Source organism: the organism of the source record quoted next, unplaced genomic scaffold (genome assembly GCF_019419815.1).
Source record: "Pyrus x bretschneideri cultivar Hongxiangsu unplaced genomic scaffold, Pyrus_bretschneideri_v1 Contig23, whole genome shotgun sequence".
Classification (NCBI taxonomy): Eukaryota; Viridiplantae; Streptophyta; class Magnoliopsida; order Rosales; family Rosaceae; genus Pyrus; species Pyrus x bretschneideri.
In genome coordinates, this window is record NW_025999535.1 from 3,804,321 (window position 1) to 3,825,332 (window position 21,012).

General features: G+C 37.8%; 4 protein-coding genes across 5 annotated transcripts; 2 read left to right on the forward strand and 2 right to left on the reverse strand.

Annotated features, from left to right (window-relative positions):
- Window positions 1–3,759: 3,759 nt before the first annotated feature.
- Window positions 3,760–8,357, forward strand: LOC103934277 (cold-responsive protein kinase 1). Of its 2 annotated transcripts, none has more exons than XM_009344016.3 (8): window positions 3,760–4,131; window positions 4,240–4,302; window positions 5,405–5,527; window positions 6,141–6,256; window positions 6,392–6,602; window positions 6,680–6,917; window positions 7,101–7,251; window positions 7,652–8,357. In XM_009344016.3, the coding sequence occupies exons 3-8, from the start codon at window positions 5,455–5,457 to the stop codon at window positions 8,036–8,038; spliced, it is 1,176 nt and encodes a 391-aa protein (XP_009342291.2). In that variant the 5' UTR covers window positions 3,760–4,131; window positions 4,240–4,302; window positions 5,405–5,454; the 3' UTR covers window positions 8,039–8,357. The 2 variants fall into 2 exon arrangements, with proteins under 2 accessions (XP_009342291.2, XP_009342290.2); XM_009344015.3 differs by having other exon boundaries at window positions 3,761–4,131; window positions 4,226–4,302.
- A 397-nt stretch (window positions 8,358–8,754) lies between these two features.
- On the reverse strand, window positions 8,755–10,828 carry LOC103927933 (ABC transporter G family member 10-like). Its single transcript, XM_009336913.2, has one exon. It carries the CDS (start codon window positions 10,742–10,744, stop codon window positions 8,918–8,920), a length of 1,827 nt encoding a protein of 608 aa, XP_009335188.2. The 5' UTR covers window positions 10,745–10,828; the 3' UTR covers window positions 8,755–8,917.
- Window positions 10,829–12,103: 1,275 nt separating this feature from the next.
- On the forward strand, window positions 12,104–15,334 carry LOC103927932 (multiple organellar RNA editing factor 8, chloroplastic/mitochondrial-like). Its single transcript, XM_009336912.3, has 4 exons — window positions 12,104–12,513; window positions 13,476–13,573; window positions 13,665–13,730; window positions 14,284–15,334. Exons 1-4 carry the CDS (start codon window positions 12,104–12,106, stop codon window positions 14,919–14,921), a joined length of 1,212 nt encoding a protein of 403 aa, XP_009335187.2. The 3' UTR covers window positions 14,922–15,334.
- A 171-nt stretch (window positions 15,335–15,505) lies between these two features.
- On the reverse strand, window positions 15,506–20,004 carry LOC103927948 (receptor-like protein 2). The gene is made up of 3 exons (XM_048585920.1): window positions 19,950–20,004; window positions 17,985–17,988; window positions 15,506–17,883 (listed from the first exon to the last, which is right to left on the reverse strand). Exons 1-3 carry the CDS (start codon window positions 20,002–20,004, stop codon window positions 15,603–15,605), a joined length of 2,340 nt encoding a protein of 779 aa, XP_048441877.1. The 3' UTR covers window positions 15,506–15,602.
- Window positions 20,005–21,012: the final 1,008 nt, after the last annotated feature.

Here is a 21,012-nt window from a genome sequence, read left to right on the forward strand (position 1 = left end):
TTAAATCCTAAAGCTTTATGGTAGATGGATTTATGAAATTAAAGTTAGCTAGCTTTGATGCTATTTGGCTTAATTTTTTTAAGAATTTTTAGAAACTAAGTTGTTATAAGATTAAATTTGAAAAAGTTGGGCAATCCGAACCCAACTCAAGTAAATCCTAACCCAATTAAACCTGAGCCCAAATGAACCCGAATGAAATCCAACCCGAACCTGAGCTTGAATTGTAAAAGTTGAGTTAGGATTGAGTTGACCTTCTAGCCCACCCAATTCGTATGAGTTGCACTCCTAGGCAGACCTGCGCATCTCACATTTGATAACTATTTTGTTTTTACGTTTCATTTCTTCTATGTGTCTTATGCAAAATTAAAAACAAAAAACGACATGATAATTAAACTGGTTTTTTTTTTTTTTCCAAAAGAACGAGCAGTTCACTTTTTTAAGAGCCAGAAGACGTGGATAAGTGAATTTATTTTGTTGGAAATTGTGGAACTAAATTACAAACGCTAACTTCCAATCTCCTAACAGACAGAAGAAAACAATCCAGGAACATTGATGTTTGACGTGTTTTGCATTGAATTATCAAAGAAAGTGTCTGCTAAGCGACATCTTCTCAAAAAAGTATAATATAATAAATTTAAATAAAAAAAACCCATGAAAAGAACTTGATGTTTAACAACTTGACAACTAAGCATTATCAGTAATTTGACGATGAAATATTATTAGACTCAGGGCGATCACGTACGAAAGTAAATCGAAAATTCAAAATAATGCTGCGATAGTTATTTTCTCTTCAATTGCATTTTCTATAAATTGTATAGGACAAACAATTTTATCAAAACAATTGATGTTACGGTGTATTGTTGTTTTCCATTAATTTTAAGAGGTTCACGGCTCGAATTTTTGTGTTATTTTTTTGTTAAAATTCATGCATTTAGTTATAAAGAAGTAAATAAAAATGAAAAAACAGTTGTGGCAGGTTTCAAAACCACTTCTAGGAGGATATAAAGTAGCATAAGGACAAAGACACGCTAACAACTCATTTTGTAAACTATCTACACATTTAAAATATATATATGCATGCAAAAAAATGAAAAATGAGGGGCGCCTTTCTAATTTGGAGCCTGTGAGGTGGCACTATTTGCGCTTATTCAGGGTCGGCTATGACTAGACTAATAGCTAATGATTATAAATATAATTTGATTTAACATTTTGACATGTTTTGTTGTGGTAGGTTAATCATATTACGCAGTTGATTACTCAAATAATTTAACAACCAAACGTAAAAATTATTTAGTCAGAAAATGTTACTCAATTACTTTAATAATGTAAACAAAGAATATGTCATGGTGTTACTCATGGTTGGCTACCATTGGTGGCTAGCTAGTTGAAGTTTAAAATTGTTCACACGTGATTAATTAGTAGAGAAAATTCATATTTTCTAGATAACATGTCCTCTTTTTAAATTAACAGGTTAGGAGCCCTCAACGACATTTGGGATTTCCTAATTATTTTTTGTACAAAGTGGTCAAAAGTCTTCGTTCTATCTTTCGAAAGATGTTTCAAGATTTCGGATGACGGTTTTGGCGGCGGCTAACATCTCTTCTTTATATATAAAGTGAAAGTAGCAAAATGGTGAAGTATTTAAAATACCAGAGACTATCATTTTAACATCTCTTAGTTCAATTATCCGAAAAAAAGAAAGAAAAAAAGTTCGTTTCAATTGATTTTATTGGATATTGTTTACTAATATCGCTCCTGCCTACTCTCTCTCATGGAGTATGATTATTTCCCCTCTTAATTTTTTTTTTATCTTCTCATATTTAAACGGTTGCGATTACGCCACGTTTACATCTTGTTTTGAATTTTTTTTATATAAAGAATAAAATATAAAAAAGAGTGTGAGAAGAAGAAATGAAAATGAATGGCAGTATGAGGGAAAAGAATCCTACTCTCTCTCTCGCGCATATTCGATCTCGTCGCAGAGCCCTTCCTTTGGTTGGGATTGTTGGCGATCCCCATTTATTTCTTGTTTTTTTATCTGCTTCTCATTTTTAGTAGCTTAGCTTTGTTTTCTCGGCGTTCTTCATCGTATTTCTGAAGTTGTATGCCGATTCCTTGGTGTTTATCATTGTCTTTTGTCTTAAGACAAACTAGATCTCTATCCTGTAGATCTTTAATTTTTATTTCATCTTTTATATTTCTGCTGATTGAGTTTTTGGCTATCCTCAATTTTTATTGAGCTTGCTTATTGTCATTGTTCTCAAATTCTCCGCCTAGCGCTGTCGAGACCCTGCTTAGGCGCTAGACGGTTGGCCACCGTTCCGATTAATCTCTAGGTATTAGAACTTTAAGAAAGAGCATCTAGACCTGCTTAGGTACCCGCATAAATCACGACTCTCGCTTAGACAGAAAAGAGATAACTTTTATTTTTGCATTTTATTTTTTCAATAAATTATAAGAAACTTGTTGAATACTTGGATGATAATTCTTGTTTCTCATGTTTTTAATATGTTCTAATACTTTTTAATTTATATCTCATTCTATTTTGCAATTTATATATCTTAATACAATTAGGGATATGCTATCCACACATCCCTTTTTACTTCTCACACATCTTTTGCTAATTTTTGTCCGTTGATCTTCTTCAATTCATTCGATCCGATGAGCGAAAACAAAAAATGTGTGAGAAAAGTAAAAAAAAATGTGTAGATATCATACCCCTACAATTACATATTTTATAACTATAAGTAATCATTCATTTATATTCTGTACAATAAATTTAATTAAATTAAAAAACAGCCTAAGCCACGCCGTTCAATTAGCACCTAGCGCTTTTACAGCCTTACTTATTGTAATTTGTATTGGGCACTCTTCATTCAGGGTCTCTCCGTCAAGAAACTAATAAATTAGCATCAAGTTGGCGGCTCCCTGTCACGATACTATTTTTGGGTCAGAAAGGATCCAGTTGTTTTTTGTCTCCTTTCAGTTTACAATGATTAATCACCTGCATGGGTTTTTGTCAAATTTTCTGATGACTTTTTACCATTGCTTTTATTTTTTAGAATATTACTTACAAGCATGGTCATGTTTTCAAATTAAGTACAATTTTGATAATAAAATTTGGATAATGATAAAAATAATGAATTGCTTGGTTGTACAGGTAAATAATTTTGTAACTCCTTGTACGTAAAGAATTAAATTTTATAACAGGTTATTCAGGTGTCGTTTAACGACATTCCATGTCTAATAGTATAATTTCAACGTGTGTTTGCATGAGAGTTGGTTGGTGATAACACTTGCAATACGACTAATTGAGGTATTTTAACTTCAACGGTTAATCAGGTGTTACTTAATGAGATTTCACATGATAAGTTTACTATAGCCTACATTTGTTTCCTCTTTTAAAAGGAGGATAACTGGCGGGAAACCATAATTATTCATCATTTTTTTATCCAAAGAAAGTTAGTTGAGAATTGCATCCTACCTGTTGTCACGACGATTAAGCAGATTCGCATTTTACAAAGTATCAAATTTAGAACCTTTCGTTTTCTTTTACGAAACTGATGTTTGCACTTTTCCACTCAACTACTTATCATAGTTCGCATTCGTACAACTTAACTATAATATCATTGTGTAAAATAGTCTAAATAGAAAAATAATACGTTTAAGAGTCGAACAAGATTTTAATTTTTAAGTACAACTTGTTTATTATATTTAAAAAGTTGGAAACGATCTCAAGCATTCTCGTGGAAGCAAAACCCAAAAATTAAGAAAAAGAAAATTCCATGCCATTTCCAAACCGTGTGCCTGCAGTGCAAGTCAATGCCAAAAGGAAGAATAGTCAATTCCAAACATTACGAGGAGAATTTATCATATATAGTCAAAATTTAGCATCCAATTTCATAAATTTATTTTATCCACTCTTCATTTCTGTTGCAGTCACCACAGTCGATGTGCAAACCTTGCATTTTATCTGGGTTTTACATGTAGTTTTGCGTTTGGGAGCTGAGAAAATGTAAGAAAAGCCAAGACTTTTTTACTTTCTGATTTATCCCTTGGAGAGAACGAGAAGAAAGATAGGCTTTTGGATCTGTTTGTGGCCTCAGCTGGGTTCTTCAACCCAAACGAATGGTGGGTTTCTCTTTACAGTTGCTATGCTTCTGAAAAAAAATATGGAAATATCATATTCTGACCAATCCAAATACTCTTATTCCGTTGGTTTTAGTTTCTGTTCTGCAGAGGGATACTTCAAGTTTGAAATATTAGCAAAACCCAAGTGCAATTGGATTGCAAATTTGTAAGGTAATTAATGTTGAAGCAAATTCTTCTTCTTCTTCTTCTTCTGCAATTTCAATTTTGGTGCCGCCTAGGTTGACTTTTTAATTTGAAAGTTGGTCAAAACGATAGATGTCTTCTGTTTTGTTTGTCTTATAATTGAGTGCAATGACAATCAGAAGGATAGTTGACTACACAATCAAATTTCCTTGGCTGACAAATAATTTCTTTCCAAATTCCTATCATGAAACCATGTTTCTAATTCTAGCCTCTGCTAGTTGCTAAGCTGCCATGAGCTGAATTGTAGCATTTGATTATCGAATTCCGATTTTAGGCCTAAAGTACTGAGGGATGCAGGAACTTTCGTGTTAATGCGGAGTTGGGTCCATTTTCCTTGAATTACTTTAGTAGTTGGTGTAAGTATTGATAATCGATTGAACTGAAGGACTCGGCTAGAGAACTGAACTTCTGATTGATCTTATAGGGCATAAGAGTCTATGGAATTACTCGGTGCAGTCCCAGACCTTACTGTGTCGGGGTATCTCTCTAGTGTTTCCCCTGAACTTCTGGCAGTTCAGATGGGTAGGATTTTTATTTGTTTTGTCTTTTGATGCCTTAAGTAAGGAGCGTTGAATGTTTCATAGAAAACAGGTGTAGGCTATAGTTAAAACTTATCATGTGGTACGGAGGATGTGCAAACTTCTTTTTACTGGTTATTTTTTTGAAGAGATTTCCTTTTTCAAAAAGTCCCTTCTGGATTTTTCCGATATGTAGGTTGTAAAAGCTATGAAGCAACTACTCAAAACTTTGCTACTGAAATTACAGTGAGTTTCAGTAAGCACGTGGCTAGCGCATATGCAAGCATCTTTAATCATAGTTTACACAATGATTTACAATGCTGCGGGTATTCATCTATACCAGTTGCTAGATAGTACATGTAGATTAAAGAGGCCACCTTGATTTGCAATTTGAGTTTATAAGTTTCACTTTTTTTTAGAGTTTCTTCTTATCTAAGTGAATAATGACTAATGCATTCCTGATTACTCATCTGTCTTCCTCCTAAATCTAACAGATAATGCAGTTGTAGTTACATCACAAAAAGTTTATGCTTGCTTGTGTACTTTGACAGGGCAACGATTTTGATCGATTGGTGATATTGGCCAACATAAAAAGCTGGTGATGTCTTGTTTCTCTTGCTTGTTTAAAAAGAAGGAAGCTCCATTTGTTAGTCGGCCTGTTGAAATCGACAAAGGTAGACTGTGCACGTGTTTATTCTGTCGTTCCTTTTATAGAGATTATGCACATACTTTCAGTGTCAATATTAGTTACTTAGGCACAATGCTATCTGTCAAATTAGCTGCTCAGTGCAATTGTGAAATGGATGGAGGACTTTTCTAGTTCATACATGGATCTTCAAATGGGAGGAGCATTTTCTATGTTAAGCACTTTAATTTCATTACCGTTACTGATTTATGAACCCGTTTTAAGTCTGCGACTACTTAAAGCCCAAACTACCAATTTGCTTCCATTCAGATAATCATTCTTTTTTATGGATGACCAGGCTTCTTTCAGAACTTGGACAACCTGGCCTTTTCAGGAAGTCAAATGGTCATGCTAAATCAACTACTTATGTTTTATTTGATTTTGCTTTTTATTACGCACTCAATATTTTTTTTGGATGAAATCTTCTTTTGTTTACTTTGTTCAATGTACATGCTGTTGAACTAAATGCTGTTAGTAAGTCTTAGCTTTAACTTGAATTTGGTTGTCATCATTTTGAACAAAATGGGACCTAACTTCTGTTAGAGGTTTACCATTCTATCTTCATCTACCAAAAGGAGTCTAATAGATTCCTGTGGGTACAGTGGTTTCAGGCGCTTTGAATGTCAAACAGTACACTTACAAGGAACTGCAAATTGCCACTGAGAACTTCTGTAAAGAAAATAAAATTGGTCAGGGAGGCTTTGGCTCCGTGTACAAGGTAATTGCTCCTAAAGTTATTTGCTTATGAGTTTTGAGGAATACTCGGTCTTTGAGTACTTAATTGTGCTAAAGACTTTTTTGTTTACCTTTACCTCTACGGGCTAAGAAATTATTTCAAAATGTGTTTGATCAGGGAACACTCAAGGATGGCACTTTGGCGGCTATAAAAGTATTGTCAACAGAGTCTAGTCAAGGGTCTGAGGAATTTTTGACAGAAATCGAGGTGATTGCAACCGTTGAACATGATAACCTAGTTAAGCTATATGGTTGCTGTGCAGAAGGAGATCACAGAATATTGGTTTATGGCTATCTCGAGAATAATAGCCTAGCACAAACACTTCTTGGTAAGCAATGTTACTTGTTCCTTATTTGAATGAATGATTTTGTATTGGAAAGGACTTCATCCTTCTGTACTTTATAGGTAGAGGCTACAGCAGTATCCAATTTACTTGGCCTACAAGGTGTAAAATTTGCATTGGTGTTGCAAGGGGGCTCGCTTATCTCCATGAGGAGGTTAGCCCTCATATTATTCACAGAGACATTAAAGCAAGCAATATTCTCCTTGATAAAGACCTCTCACCAAAAATTTCAGATTTTGGTCTTGCAAAGTTTATTGCACCTAACTTGACCCATCTTAGCACTCGTGTTGCTGGAACAACGTAAGTTTGCCATTTCCAATGCTAGTCTCTTTCAATAAGTTTATCCGAGAATGTAACTCATTGATGTCCCGCCCATAAATTTTCACCTCTCTCTCCCCCTCTCTCTCTACTTTCTCTTTTTTACATTTATCAAATTACTTGTAATCATATTGACATGTTTGGTTCCCTGTTTGATTTCTGCAGAGGCTACTTGGCGCCTGAGTATGCGATACGAAGTCAAGTGACAAGGAAATCAGACATCTACAGTTTTGGCATTTTACTGTTGGAAATTGTTTGTGGGAGGTGTAACACAAACAGACATTTACCACCCAAAGAACAATATCTTCTGGCACGGGTATGGACCTTTCTGTAATATTGCATTCCATGACTAAATTGAAGCTTTTGGACTGGTTTGTAGCTTTTCCTTGTTCAATAAATTAGAGTAATGCTAAATAAACGATCAACGATTTATAACAATAACATGCGCAGGGGTGATGAACCTTGATGAACCTGCCATACAAATTTTTGATCAAGTGAATGCTTGAAGCGCTAGTTTATAGCATGAGCATCAAACGTGTATTCCTTGCAACTTCGCATTTATTTTCAATTATTCCTCTAAACTTCTGCTTTTCTTGTTTAGATAGCTACGTGCCCCAGCTAGTCATCATCTCTTGTTGAAACATGTATTGAATAATAACTTTGCAATTACTACTAGAACCTTGAGCAGACTTATGAAATCCAAGTTCCTGTTGCAGGCGTGGGAACACCATCAGAAGGGGCAGCTGGTGGAGTTAGTAGATGCATCATTGAATAGAGACTTCGACGTTGAGGAGGCTTGCAGATTCCTAAAGATTGGCCTTCTCTGCATTCAAGATATGCCCAAGCTCCGACCATCCATGTCTACCGTCGTTCAAATGCTGACGGGTGCATTAGATGTGAATGAGGGGCAGATATCGAAACCAGGACTGCTTTCTGAATTTATGGAGCACAGAGAATGCGAGAGAGAAAAGGCCAAAGCAAGAAATCCATCTCACACGATATCCGACTCAGGGAGGTTTATCAATTCATCATCTTCATCAGAGACCGCCACCACATCATTTGCTACTATGACCTTCAATTCTATATATGACCGAAGCAATTAGGGCAGGCAGAATCCAGTTTTCGTATTCCCTCTGGTTTGGTCAGGCTGTAGGCATAATAATTCTTCTAGTTTGTTTAGGGAAACAAGTGAAAGAGCGACCCCAAGCCAACAAAGGCTTCCCGCTTTGCGAGGGTTGAAGTGAAACGTCTATCGTACACAACCTTACCCTTACCTTGCAAATAAGCTGTTTCCACAAATGTCTTCCAAAGAACTAGCCATACTTTTCAGGTGTAAAATGTTTGTAGTCAATCAAATTTCAGTTTTTTTGGTGTGTGAAGAAAGCTCGACTTTATATACAATTCTTTCATCCTTTTCTTCGAGTCCAGGTATTGTGTGGGCATTGCCCCATTGTCGTCCCAAAACAGTTTCTTTCGAATTGTCGTAGGCAAAATCCACATTATTTACTTATTTTTCAATGAATCATATGGGTCGAAATGTGATCAAGAAATAAAAACTGGTTGTCAAATTAAACACACGTCATCTTTTAACTGAGCTGTTCTAGCCTTCTGTCCTCTCCCGCAGCAGAAACATCCTCGCAAAAGCCTTCTCCCTCTCATGGCAGCATCTGTTTGTGAAAGAACTATTTTTCTGGATAATGTTTTGTTATGGATAATGTACTATCCATGAACATTGAAACGGGATCAAAAGTAGAACTTTCGGAGTGGACTCGGCGTGAATCAACATGTTTCAAAGGCATGCGAAAACTCGAAACATCAATCAAATCGAAACTGGATGTTATGGTTAATATTTCATGAAAGCTGAACATTTTCGTGCGAAGACGATACTATAGTTTGATCATCCTCAAAGAATTATTCAAAAGAATTTGAAACAGAAACACCACAAGTGATTGTTTATCTTTTGTGTAAGTATATATAGCCAGCTAGTTTCTATTTCTGCAGCATCTGCACCACAGAATGAGAAAGCAAAGCACTCTATAACCAATTACGAAACCCAGCATCACACCTAAATTGCTCCATTTCTGTGCATCTTTCAAACCCTGCTGTCTCAAGAATCCGTCCCCGAAAAGATTGCATCCTTCCTTGTCAATCTCTTGAATGCATCTCCTTCCCTGCTCTCCTCCATACTCATTTATCATAAAGCACTCGAACGGGTACTTGAAAAGAGACAAGTAGTGCATGAACATCCAGTAGCGTGGGAGTCTGTCCTTCGAAATGAAGTAGCCCGAAAAGAGAAAGAAAGCTCCCATGAGCCCAGAAATCAGGGAACTGCCCATGATGAAGTTCGGCACGAGAGCACTGAAGCAGGCCACAACAGAATTGGACATCAGAAGAACCATCCAGACCACCAGAGAGAAGTAGAGGAATCCATCAATGTCCCTCCTCAATCCGACTAGCCAGTAAACCGGTGCGGTGAACAAAAAACAGACCATCAAAAGGAAGGGGAGAAAAATGAGGGTGTTTGCTATGACATAGGAGGAAACTCTATAGGCTCCCCTGGAAGTCTCACTCATTAGTATTCTTCGCTCTTGTAAGAAAATCGGTAGGCCTTCTGTGGTGGAAGACAGCAAGAAAGTGAGGCTGAAGGCGAAAAATCCAGTTTGTGTTTGCAAGGCAATGCTCCCTTTTTCCCTTCCATCATTAAAGAAAATGCTTCCGAGTACGAATCCAGCTACCAAGGCTTGTATGACTCTTGTGACAAACAATTGATTGGTTCTAAATATGTTGCTACAAAATCTTTGCCCTAGTACAACAACTTCCCGGGGACGAGAATTCGGGTAGACTAGAAGCTTCTTTTCCAAGTTATTAGAGCATACAAACCTTTGTTCCAGAGGCCTGAAACATTGGTTGTGCAAGGCTTCTGTAGTTTGTGTACCCTCCAAGCTCTCGATAACATCAATGGCGAATTCGAGCAAGTTGACATGGTTGGGGATACGATGGCCAGCAAAATTGAGCCTTTGTTTGAGAAGATGTAGTGATCCATTGTGCATGACAGCTCCATTCGAAAGCAAAACAATGCGATCGAACATCTCTAGGATTCGAAAACCTGGTTGGTGAATGGTCAGAACGATAGTTTTACCCTGATTGAACACCATTGTTTTGAGCAATGAGACTACATGGAAAGCTGAGGCAGAATCCAACCCTGAAGTTGGTTCATCAATCAAAACCACAGCTGGATCATGAACTAAATCAACTCCAATCGAAACCCTGCGCCTTTCACCACCTGAAATCCCATTGTTTGATCCCCAACCGATTCTTGAACCCGCGACATGTTCCAGCCCGAGCTCCTTCATCAGCTTCCTCACTTTATCTGCAGCCTCTTTTCTCCCACCAGGAAGCCTCAATAGAGCACTGTACACAAGCGTTTCTTCAACTGTAAGTAACGGAAATAGAGCATCATCCTGTGTGACATAGCCCGACATTCTGCGGAAACTTTTCGTGTCCATAGGCTGATCATTCACCAGCACCTGGCCACCCATTTTCTTTGGGGATATCTTCCCAGCAAGAATATCTAGCAGTGTGGTTTTTCCAGCCCCACTAGGGCCAGCAATTGCAGTGATCTCTGCAGGCCTTGCTTCACAACTCACATCCTTCAAGATGAACTTCGGAACAGTCCTCGAACTGTCACTGCAACACAGGTGCTTCATTTCATAAAATCGGGTCGATAGTTTGTAGTACAAGTTTCTGGTTTCAATTCTGTGTGGTGTTATATGGCTGCCGGAAACTGGCATTTTCACAGGCAACTCCATATTGCGGGGAGGAGTGGAAGTGAGAGAGAAAATGGGATATTTGTGGGATAGTGTGTATGAAATAGAGGAGATGAGCTAACACACCAAACTGTGTGTTTGCTGTACAAGTTAGGGTTCGTAGAGGAGAAGCCAAAGCTTTGATATTTTCACTTTCTAGTTTTCTTGTTGGCAAACATAAATTTCGGCGTAACTTTTATGTGTACTTGGAACACAGTCACGTAACATTACTATTTCATTTAAATGATAACTAGTTGATTCGTCGTTTACGCTTATTACAACATATAAAATAATACATCACGTGACTTGTGTTTCAGGTACGCATATAAATTTCTCGTAACTTTGCCGGAGGGTTTGGTGAAAACCCAAAAGAAGAAAATCCATGACTCCTTTTGGGAAGTTCATTCAGGTGAGCAGAATATTGACTGTGTAGGGCTGATGTTGGTTGCTTCACTATCTGCCCCACTCTAACTCATCACCGTGTCATGCCAGTTTGGTGGGAATTTTTCAATATTTGACCAATTAGTCAATTACATCTAATTGACATTGAGTGTGAGCCAAGCCCATCTTGGTTATCGGCTTGCCAAAGTAAGAAGGAAGAGGCTTACAGTCGGGAAAGTGATTTTCACACGAAATTTTAAACTCGTCACACATCTTTTTTTATTATTTATGATTATTGGAATCATAATTAAACATAATCATGTAAGAAGTTAAACATGATGATTATGTAGAATCACTTTTAGTTTAAGTGATTTCTTAAGAAAGTACATCAGAGGTGCTTCATTAGTCTTTACGAAAGATATTTTTTTCTGAGAAAAAGATATCGCTTAAAACCTTTAATAATGTTTTTAAATTACTAAATCACTTCAATCGAAAGACAAAGAATCTCAAAGATTAACAGAGAGCTAGATTGTACTTAAATATCGAGAAGTCTGTACCTTTGTAAAATTGCATGGTCATCCAATTGATTTGATTGTTACCTTCAAATTTTTCTCCTAGCACGTTTAGAAAATGAAAAACAGATAGCACTTTACTGCAGTGGTGGAAAAAAATCATACTCATACATTACAGGGCGATTTCGATCCCCACCGACATCCCTCTCTTTCAACTAATAATTTAATTCAATAAAGTTGTCGTTCGTTAAAAAAAAAAAAATGAAAAAAAAAAAATTTAAAAGCACAAATAACTGCAAAAGATAAGAAGATAATTGGAATGCCATTTTGAGATATACTGATAAATTGACAATCGAGGGGTATTTATCATCACTCAGTCACTGCTATAAAACCTCCGCCAAAACCCTAACACTGCCCTTATCTCCCACTGAGGGTTTATCAGAGCCCCAAACCCTCGTCGCGATCAACCATGGCGACCCATTTCTTCTCTCGCTCGATTCCCAAGTCCCAAGCCGTGGCTTCATTTCTCTCTCGCTCCCTCTCCACCGCCACCTCCGCCACTTCCCTATCCACCACCGCCGCCCAATCTCGCTCTTCTTCGCTTTCTCTCCTCCACCGCCTCCGCCCTCTCGCTGGAGTCATGGCTTCCGCCGGAAGGCTCTCCCCTGCAATCGTCCGGTGCTTGTCGACCAGATCGACGACGTCGTCGCTCAGGGACCCGAACCCTAACTGGTCGAACCGGCCTCCCAAGGAGACGATCCTCCTCGATGGGTGTGACTTCGAGCACTGGTTGGTTGTCATGGAGGCCCCTCAGGGTGATATCACTAGGGATGAGATCATCAATAGCTACATCAAAACCCTGGCTACCGTCGTCGGAAGGTAACACCTACTATTAATTTCTGTCTGATTTAATCATTTTTCTTACTTTTAATGTCTTTGGATTATGAGAAATCAGAATTGGAAATGGAATTTTAGAATTTATATGTCTGTGTTTATAGTGTATTTGTATCTTTAATTCATTTTCAATTTATATCTGTATTTGTTTTTTCAAAGTTGTTGCTTTTTAATTTTCTCTTTTTCGCTCTTGATTACAGTAGTGTTTTGGGTTAAGTTGATTTGAATTGCTCCAGGAAACTTTTGTTTGAGAAAATACAAGAGGTGGTTTCTCTATTGGGGGAGGGTTGTATGCTCATGCTACTTTCTGGCATTTATCTTGTTGTAGGATATTAGTTTATTTGTGTTATACACCGACTCGATTATGGTGTATAACATAATATATGAACATTTTCTTAATACCGTTAATGGCTTTCTGTTGTATGCAGCTGTAAAAGTTAATGGCTTTCTGTTGTAAGACAGGAAATGATTTTGTAATTGCAATTGGCCTTTATATCATTTTTGTAGGGTTTTTGACTTGATTTTTTTATATCACATAAATGTGTGTGTTGCGCTAAATTTCTTTTGTTTCTGTATATTTCCGCCTAATTTGGGGGTGCAATTCTTAATGTTGGGTTATATGTTTTGAAGTTCTAACAAAAGCAAAACTCATTAACTTTTTTGTAGGCTTTTGATATTCAAAATCTAAACTATAAACCCACTTTGTGGCAGGGTCTTAATGATCTCTTAAATAGTATGGTCTTAATCATGTTTCTTATAGCATGGTCTTGATCACTTTTTTTTTTTTACAGACTAAAGTTTTTGTAAGATTCATGGCTTTCACATTTCAAAAAGCACATAGGATTGTACTGTATTCCTTTTGTTTGTGTTTCCTGTGATTTATATTTTGTAATGAAGATTTATATAACCAAGTTTACATTGCTTGTACGCATTCGGCTGAACTGCAGTGAGGAAGAAGCAAGAATGAAGATCTACTCAGTTTCAACTAGGTGCTATTATGCGTTTGGGGCGCTTGTATCTGAAGAGGTTTCACTCAAAATCAAAGGTGATTCTGCTTCTAAGTTGGGATTTTATTATTTTCTTGTGTCTGAGTTCTCATATATATATGTGTGTGTGTATTTGTAAAATTCTTGCAGAGTTGCCTGGAGTCCGTTGGGTACTTCCCGATTCCTACTTGGATGTTAAGAATAAAGATTATGGAGGTACAGATATGCTTGTTTCTTCAAGTTGAATTTCAATGAAAACAAATTATTTATAGCAATTGATTCATTAAAGTCATAAGTTCCATTCCGTAATTGCTCTGGCAGTCTGATGATATTTTGATTTTAGATTTATTTCTTTATATTTTCTGACAAAGGATAGTTTGAGGCTCTAGAATGTTACAGATGAAAGTTATTAGGCAGTTGATGTTGTAGCAGGGCTAGTGGTGTGTAGAACCGGTGAAATATAAAGACCACTGTTGAAGGCTTTCTGCAACCCTAGTCATTTTGTACAGAGTTTTTGTGTAAAATATCAGAATTTTGAACTAACTAGTTTCGCGTGTCGATTACATCCGAAAAAAATGATCCACGGTAATTTTCATTTCAAAATTTCTGTACTCCCATGAATTGTGGTCTGGGTACCAAGTGTTATAGTAATATTAAACAGCATGTGTTTTTTCTACATTGTATAGCTTTTTCTATGTTGTTTTCAACTAAGTTAACCAGGAAAATTCTTTTATCCACGATTTGTTTGCTTTCTTGTTTGTTTTGGCAGGTGAACCTTTTATTAATGGCCAAGCAGTGCCATATGATCCCAAGTACCATGAGGAATGGATAAGAAACAATAGTCGAGCAAATGAGAGAAACAGGCGTAATGACAGACCTCGTAACTTTGACAGATCAAGGAACTTTGAAAGGAGAAGGGAAAATATGCAGAATCGTGATTTTCAGAATACGGGTCCATCTCCTATGCCTAATCAAGCTGGGCCAAATTCGGGACCTGGACCTGCCAACATGGGTCCTCCACCCCCCAACAGGGGTCCAATGTCTCCCAACATGGGTCCTCCACCCCCCAACAGGGCTCCAATGTCTCCCAACATGGGTCCTCCACCCCCGAACAGGGCTCCAATGCCACCTCCCAACATGGGTCAACCAAACAACTACAATAATCCCCAGCCAAGCAACAACTGGAATTCTGGGCCACCAAACAGCTATAATCAGGCGCCTCCCAACAGCTACAATCAGATGCCGCCCAACAACTACAATCAGATGCCTCCCAATAACCCGGGAGGGGTGCCACCAAACAACATGGCTCCGCCTTCTAATGCAGGATGGAATGACCCTGGACAATACCAGAATAACTACACGCCAGACAGGGATGCTGGAGTCAATCCTGGTCCAAACCGTTACTAAGCTTGAGGCTAGTTGCAGTATGATGAATCTTGGAAGGCATGTTGTAGATAAACGAGGAGGTTGCTCGAGATGGGCTGTAGGTTTCAATGTTTCTGGTCTTGAATGATATTTCGTTTGGCAGATTGCTGTGGTCAGATCGTGGTTGCCTTTCATCCGAATATGATTACACTTTCAAGGTCATATCTTATGCGATTAGTCGTATCTTTACGTTGGTGCGCAGCATGAGTTCTTTCAGGTAGTGCACATATTGACAGAAAGCAGACTGCATGGGGATCCTTGTTAAATGGAACATGTTAATTTGCAGTACTCTCTGAAGATTATGTGTTGCTATTCGTTCGTAGATTGTTTTTGCATATTTTGGGGGTGATGTTATTTTGCTAGAAAAATGACATGTTACATTGTCAATTTGGTAACCCGAGTCTCAGTTTGGCCCCTGAATCAAAATTTTGACTTCTTTTGGCTATGTTTGGGGTGAGGGATTTCCAAGTCTCAAGGAATCGAGACCAAGTTAGAGGGGATTGGAAATGTGGGAGGGATATGAGAGGGATTTTTAAATTACGATTTACGAGTCATTTACAAAGCAGTAACTTCGATAGCGTAGGGACGTTTATTATAAAATAAAATACATGACAGAGTATTCGAAACCCCCAAATGTAACCGAGAAAAAACAAAGAACTCTATTTAGCTAAGCCATCGTTTCATCCTATCCATGCGCAATGCTAACATGACATAGAGCCTATCCTGTACATTGTCTGTGAACTGAAAGTACGCATACCTCCATGTCTTCTTTACGATCAAAGAACCACATACTCCCCAGAATCCAAAAATAAACCCGAACACAGCCGAAATATAGAACCACGGAAGTTGATGCCCATCGTCCTCATCATCGGGGTTATTCTTACCATGCGCATCAGTGCGACACTCGTTTGGAAGTGGGGCACCGCAAAGTTTTGGATTCCCCTCAAATGCAGAAGCTTCAAAGCTTTGGAGCTGAGTGCTTGTTGGGATTGGACCTTCGAGATTATTGTACGAGACATCAAAGCTATTCAAGAAATTGAGGCTCGCCAGAGACGATGGGATTTTTCCGGACAAGTGATTATTGGAGAGATTCAAATCTTCTAAGTTCTTAAGGTTAGACATTTGGTCTGGAATGTTGCCGGAGAAGTTGTTGTTGTCTAGATGCAACACTTGGAGAAGCTGCAGTTGGCCGATCTCAGACGGTATATTACCAGTAATGTTGTTGAAAGAAAGATCTATCAATGAAGAAAAGCCCAATATGCGGCGTACCCGGCCATTGTTCATCATGTAGATTGGCAATTCGAGTTCATATTGGTCTGCTTGAGCTGCAATAAGTTCATGTACCAACGCCGGTAGTCTACAAAGCTCCTTCGGAAATTCACCTGAAATAAGGTTCATTGCCAAGTTCATAGAAAAAAGCCTTGGTAGATCAGTCCCCAACCAGCTAGGAATTGACCCTGTGATTTTGTTACCTGCCAGATCCAAGATCTCAAGACTCTTTAGCTTTGCTAACCATACAGGTAGTCGACCGGTGAGATCACAAAATGGCAAGCTCAAAATTCGAAGATTTCGGAATCCATCAAAACCAACCATGTCGTCGTCAGATGGCATTCCTTCACCGTTAAAGTTATCCATAAGGAGGAGTATTTGAAGACTTTTGCAATGCATCAATATCTTCATTGCTCCTGTGACATTTTCCAATCGGAGGCTACCAAGAGAGAGGAAGGACAGAGAGTTTAGCGAAAGAATCTCAGGTTGTATTTGTCCCTCTAGATTGTTCGAAGCTAATCGAATTGCTTTCAGGGATCTACATGAGTAAAGGCTTGTTGGCAACTTACCAGTGAAGTTGTTCCTATACAGGTCAAGTTTAGTAAGTTGAACAAGTTTGGAGAAATTAAGCTTGGTAATGTCTCCTTCCAAGTTATTTTTTGCCAAACGTAGTTCTACAAGGCTGCTGCAATTCATCAAAGATTGGGGCAACGAACCTTGTAGGTCGTTGAAATCGAGCTTTATGATTTTTAACCTGGAGAGCTTCCCCAAACGGAGAGGGAGTACTCCGCTCAGTTGATTGAAGGAGAGATCAAGGATTACGAGGTTGTTGAGGTTGACAATTCTCTCACTAATGCCTCCATATAGTGAATTCAGAGGTACTGCAATTTCTTCGAGTTTGGTAGCATTATAGATATCTTCTGGAAGTAGCCCTGAGAGATTATTGTGACTAGCACGGAAGATCTGCAGCTCGGAACACCTCCCAAAACCACGTAAAATGTTGCCATTAAATTGGTTTGAGGAAAAATCCAACACTCTAATCAAGGGGTTAGAATGGAGACATATAGAGGATGGGATGTAGCTGGAGAAGACATTGTTGCTGACGTTGAAACTTGTCAAATTCCAAGCAAGCATGAAGAACGAAGACGGAATTGGACCATGGAAGCGATTGCTTGACAAATCGAGTGTCCGGATGTTTCTAGATGTTAGAGACAAAGGTAGCACTCCAAAAAGAAGGTTATAGCTCAAATCAAGAATCTCAAGAGAATCCAAGGACTCAAAGAGTTTATTTTCAAGTGAACCGTGAAGTGAATTATGGGAGAGATTCAAGTGGGTGAGATGAGTGAGGTTTCCAAGTGAGGATGACGAGGTAAAAATAACTCCGTGTAGCCCCTTCGAGGGTAAGAGCAAATGGGTGACCCGACCTTCCGGATTACAAGTGATGCCTTCCCAAGTACAGCAGTTAATGGAAGTCCAATTTAAAGGAGGAGAGGATAGAGTGAGGTTGAAGGACAAGAGAGCGCTACGTTCATTTTGGTTGCATGCATGGATATTTGTAGATATAATGGACGTGAACAAGAGGATTATGAGAAGGAAGCCATGAGCCATTGTGTTAGAAGGCTTGCTGCAGCTCAATGCTTTTCTCTCTTCGTATATATAATAGGATCTCGAGTGTCTGCAATTAGAAATTAAGCTTCATTAGATGGAAAAGCAGCTTTGGCAACATTAGAAAACAACCATAATTGCACATTAGAAGTCGAGGGGTACTCCAATAACCCAACTGAGAATTTGGCAAACAAGCATAATCACACAATGCAATTTTCCCAACCCCTTCAAGGCCTCGAATAGAGATTTTCCACTAAAGAAACCACTAACGACGACCTTCGCTCATTGGATCTACTAAAGAGAATTCAAGATTGGGGAGATGATAGCAACAAAGATAATAAGCTTAGTTAGGCCCGAATCACATGGAAAGTTTAATAAAAAAAAAAAAAAAATGCGAAGTGCTTTTTCCTGGAAAGCACTTTAGTTGCTTCACGTGCTTCTTTCTAAAAGCACATCACGTAGTGCCTCTTTCTTTCTTTCTTTTTTTTTTTTTTTGTTTGTTTTTAACTCACAGTTGTGGTTAGCTTTTTTTGTCAAACGTTGTTAAAAACTCTTTTGGTGATCTTAAATCACTTTTAGTTACTTTAAAAAAGTTGTCAAACATGCCTAGTCTTGTGAAGCCCCAACTCCAAATTAAGAATAGAGAACTAGTGAGTGTTCTTTATCTCAAAAATTAAGACGCATATTTGACCTAGCAAAATGCCATTATTTAAATGATCATGTGTCATATAGAAGCAGTGAGTTGTTGTTCATCTTGCCGTGTATTAGAGGTTCAAGTTATTTTCCTGGTGAAATGATTTTTCTTGAAAGATTGGGCGTTTCTCATTTTTTCCACCACTGAGTTTTATATTTGACCTATCATACTTGCAGTATACATTAAGATGCCGTTTTTAAGCCGCAATAGTCATTGACTGTAATTAAAATTGACCCTAGGGATGGGCAAGTGGTACCATAAATAAAGTTGGGGTTCCACTGTAAAACAACTGGCAATATAAAGAGTAGCCTAACCTCTTACAGTCCTTGCATGGTTTGGTGACATTGTCCTCACATTCTCACATGAAGAAAGTTGGGGGTTCCATTGTAAAACCAATTGGCAATATGTGAAATAGCCCAATTCCTTATATGTCCTTTCATCGTAAAACCAACTGTTTTGTAGTTTCTTGTTTTTGGCTTTTTTTCACCCAAAACTGTGAAAAAAAGATGAAGCTAAATGTTTACCAAACACAAAAAAAGGTCCCAGCTTTTTTTGATACCAGTTTTTTTTTAAAATCACCTCAGTACCAAACCAGGCCTTAGTTACTTTAAAAAAGTTGTCAAACACGCCTAGTCTTGCGAAGCCCCAACTCGAAATTAAGAATAGAGAACTAGTGAGTGTTCTTTATCTCAAAAATTAAGACGCATATTTGACCTAGCAAAATGCCATTATTTAAATGATCATGTATCATATAGAAGAAGTGAGTGTTGTTCATCTCGCCGTGTATTAGAGGTTCAAGTTATTTTCCTTGTGAAATGATTTTTCTTGAAAGATTGGGCGTTTCTCATTTTTTGCACCACTGAGTTTTATATCTAACCTATCATACTTGCAGTATCCATTAAGATGCCGTTTTTAAGCCGCAATAGTCATTGACTGTAATTAAAATTGACCTTAGGGATGGGCAAGTGGTACCATAAATAAAGTTGGGGTTCCAGTGTAAAACAATTGGCAATATAAAGAGTAGCCCAACCTCTTACAGTCCTTGCATGGTTTGGTGACATTGTCCTCACATTCTCACATGAAGAAAGTTGGGGGTTCCATCGTAAAACCAATTGGAAATATGTGAAATAGCCCAATTCCTTATACGTCATTGCATGGTTTGGTCCCTCACTGATGTGAAACTTTGTCGTCACATTCTCACATGCCTCCTCACCTGTGGCAAATGTTCAAGCTTAATACATGGTCCCTCACCGATAAGGAACTTTGTCATCACATTCTCACATGCCTTCTCACGTGTGACAAATTTTCAAGTCTAAGACATGGACAACATAAATTAGGTGATGTGGAGCACGTATGAAAGTTGAGGTTCCACCATAAAGCTAATTGGCAATATGGGGAATAGTCTACCCTCTTATTAACCCTTGCTTGGTTTGGCCTCTCACCAATGTGGGATTTTGTTCTCACATTTTCACAGTACGATGGTACTGCCGCGACCATCGCTACCACTACCACACCACGACTGCACCACACCGCCAATGTAACCCAGTTCAAGATGGCAAATTTTGAGGAAGGTTCCTTCTGAAGATTTGTTGGGGATATCTCAGGCTTTCAAAAGAGACTTTTTGGGACCAAATTAGAGTTGATTTGGTTTGCCGTGTCTATGTTTCTGTGAAGTCCGAATTTGGCTTTAATTAGGAAACCTTTCATTTGCTAGTTTATTATTTTTTTTATGTTTCCTACTTTTATTCTAAGACATTTTCTAGTTAGGTTTTTGTCTTGTGGTAGTATAAATAAGGCTATTTGGCTATTAGTAGAGAGGATCAATTTGGAGAATTTGCTAGGCTTTGAGGATTTTTACTTTTTTTTTCAAGGTGTTTTCTATCCGTGTTCTTAATAATATTTTGTTTTATAATTATTTGTAACTAATTTCTTTTGCTAGGGGGAGATCACTAGTCTTAGCAAAAATATGTAGTTTCCTTCAATTTATTTATGATATTATTAATCATCGTGTTTAAACTATTAAGTCTCTTAGTAATTTGCGGCCATTAGGATATTTAGAAAAGTAATTTGATGCAATTTTGGTCGGAAGGTTCCTGAAGGTGACGAGGGCTTTTTGTGGTTAATAATTGTAAGTTCACTTAGGACGAACATCACGTCTTAAGAGCACTTCCACCCCTAAAAAGCCCCTACAATAAGTAATTCAATCCCCTCAAGTGAATAGTATTTGTCTTTGATGAACCTCAAGTGCATCTCCACCCCTAAACTGAATAGCCCAGGCAATTTGTATTTTAATATTTTTTTTAATAAAAGTATTTTTAATTGCGGATAAAATAAAAGATTGATTGAAAGTATTTAAAATATTAAAATATGGTGTAAGGTGAAATAACATGGTTAGGCATTTATAGCAAATAATTATAAATTTTTTTATATAATTTTGGTATTTTTAATTAATTTTTTATGATTTTGTACTTAGGTTCGATTCTCGTCAAAGACGAATTTGAACCA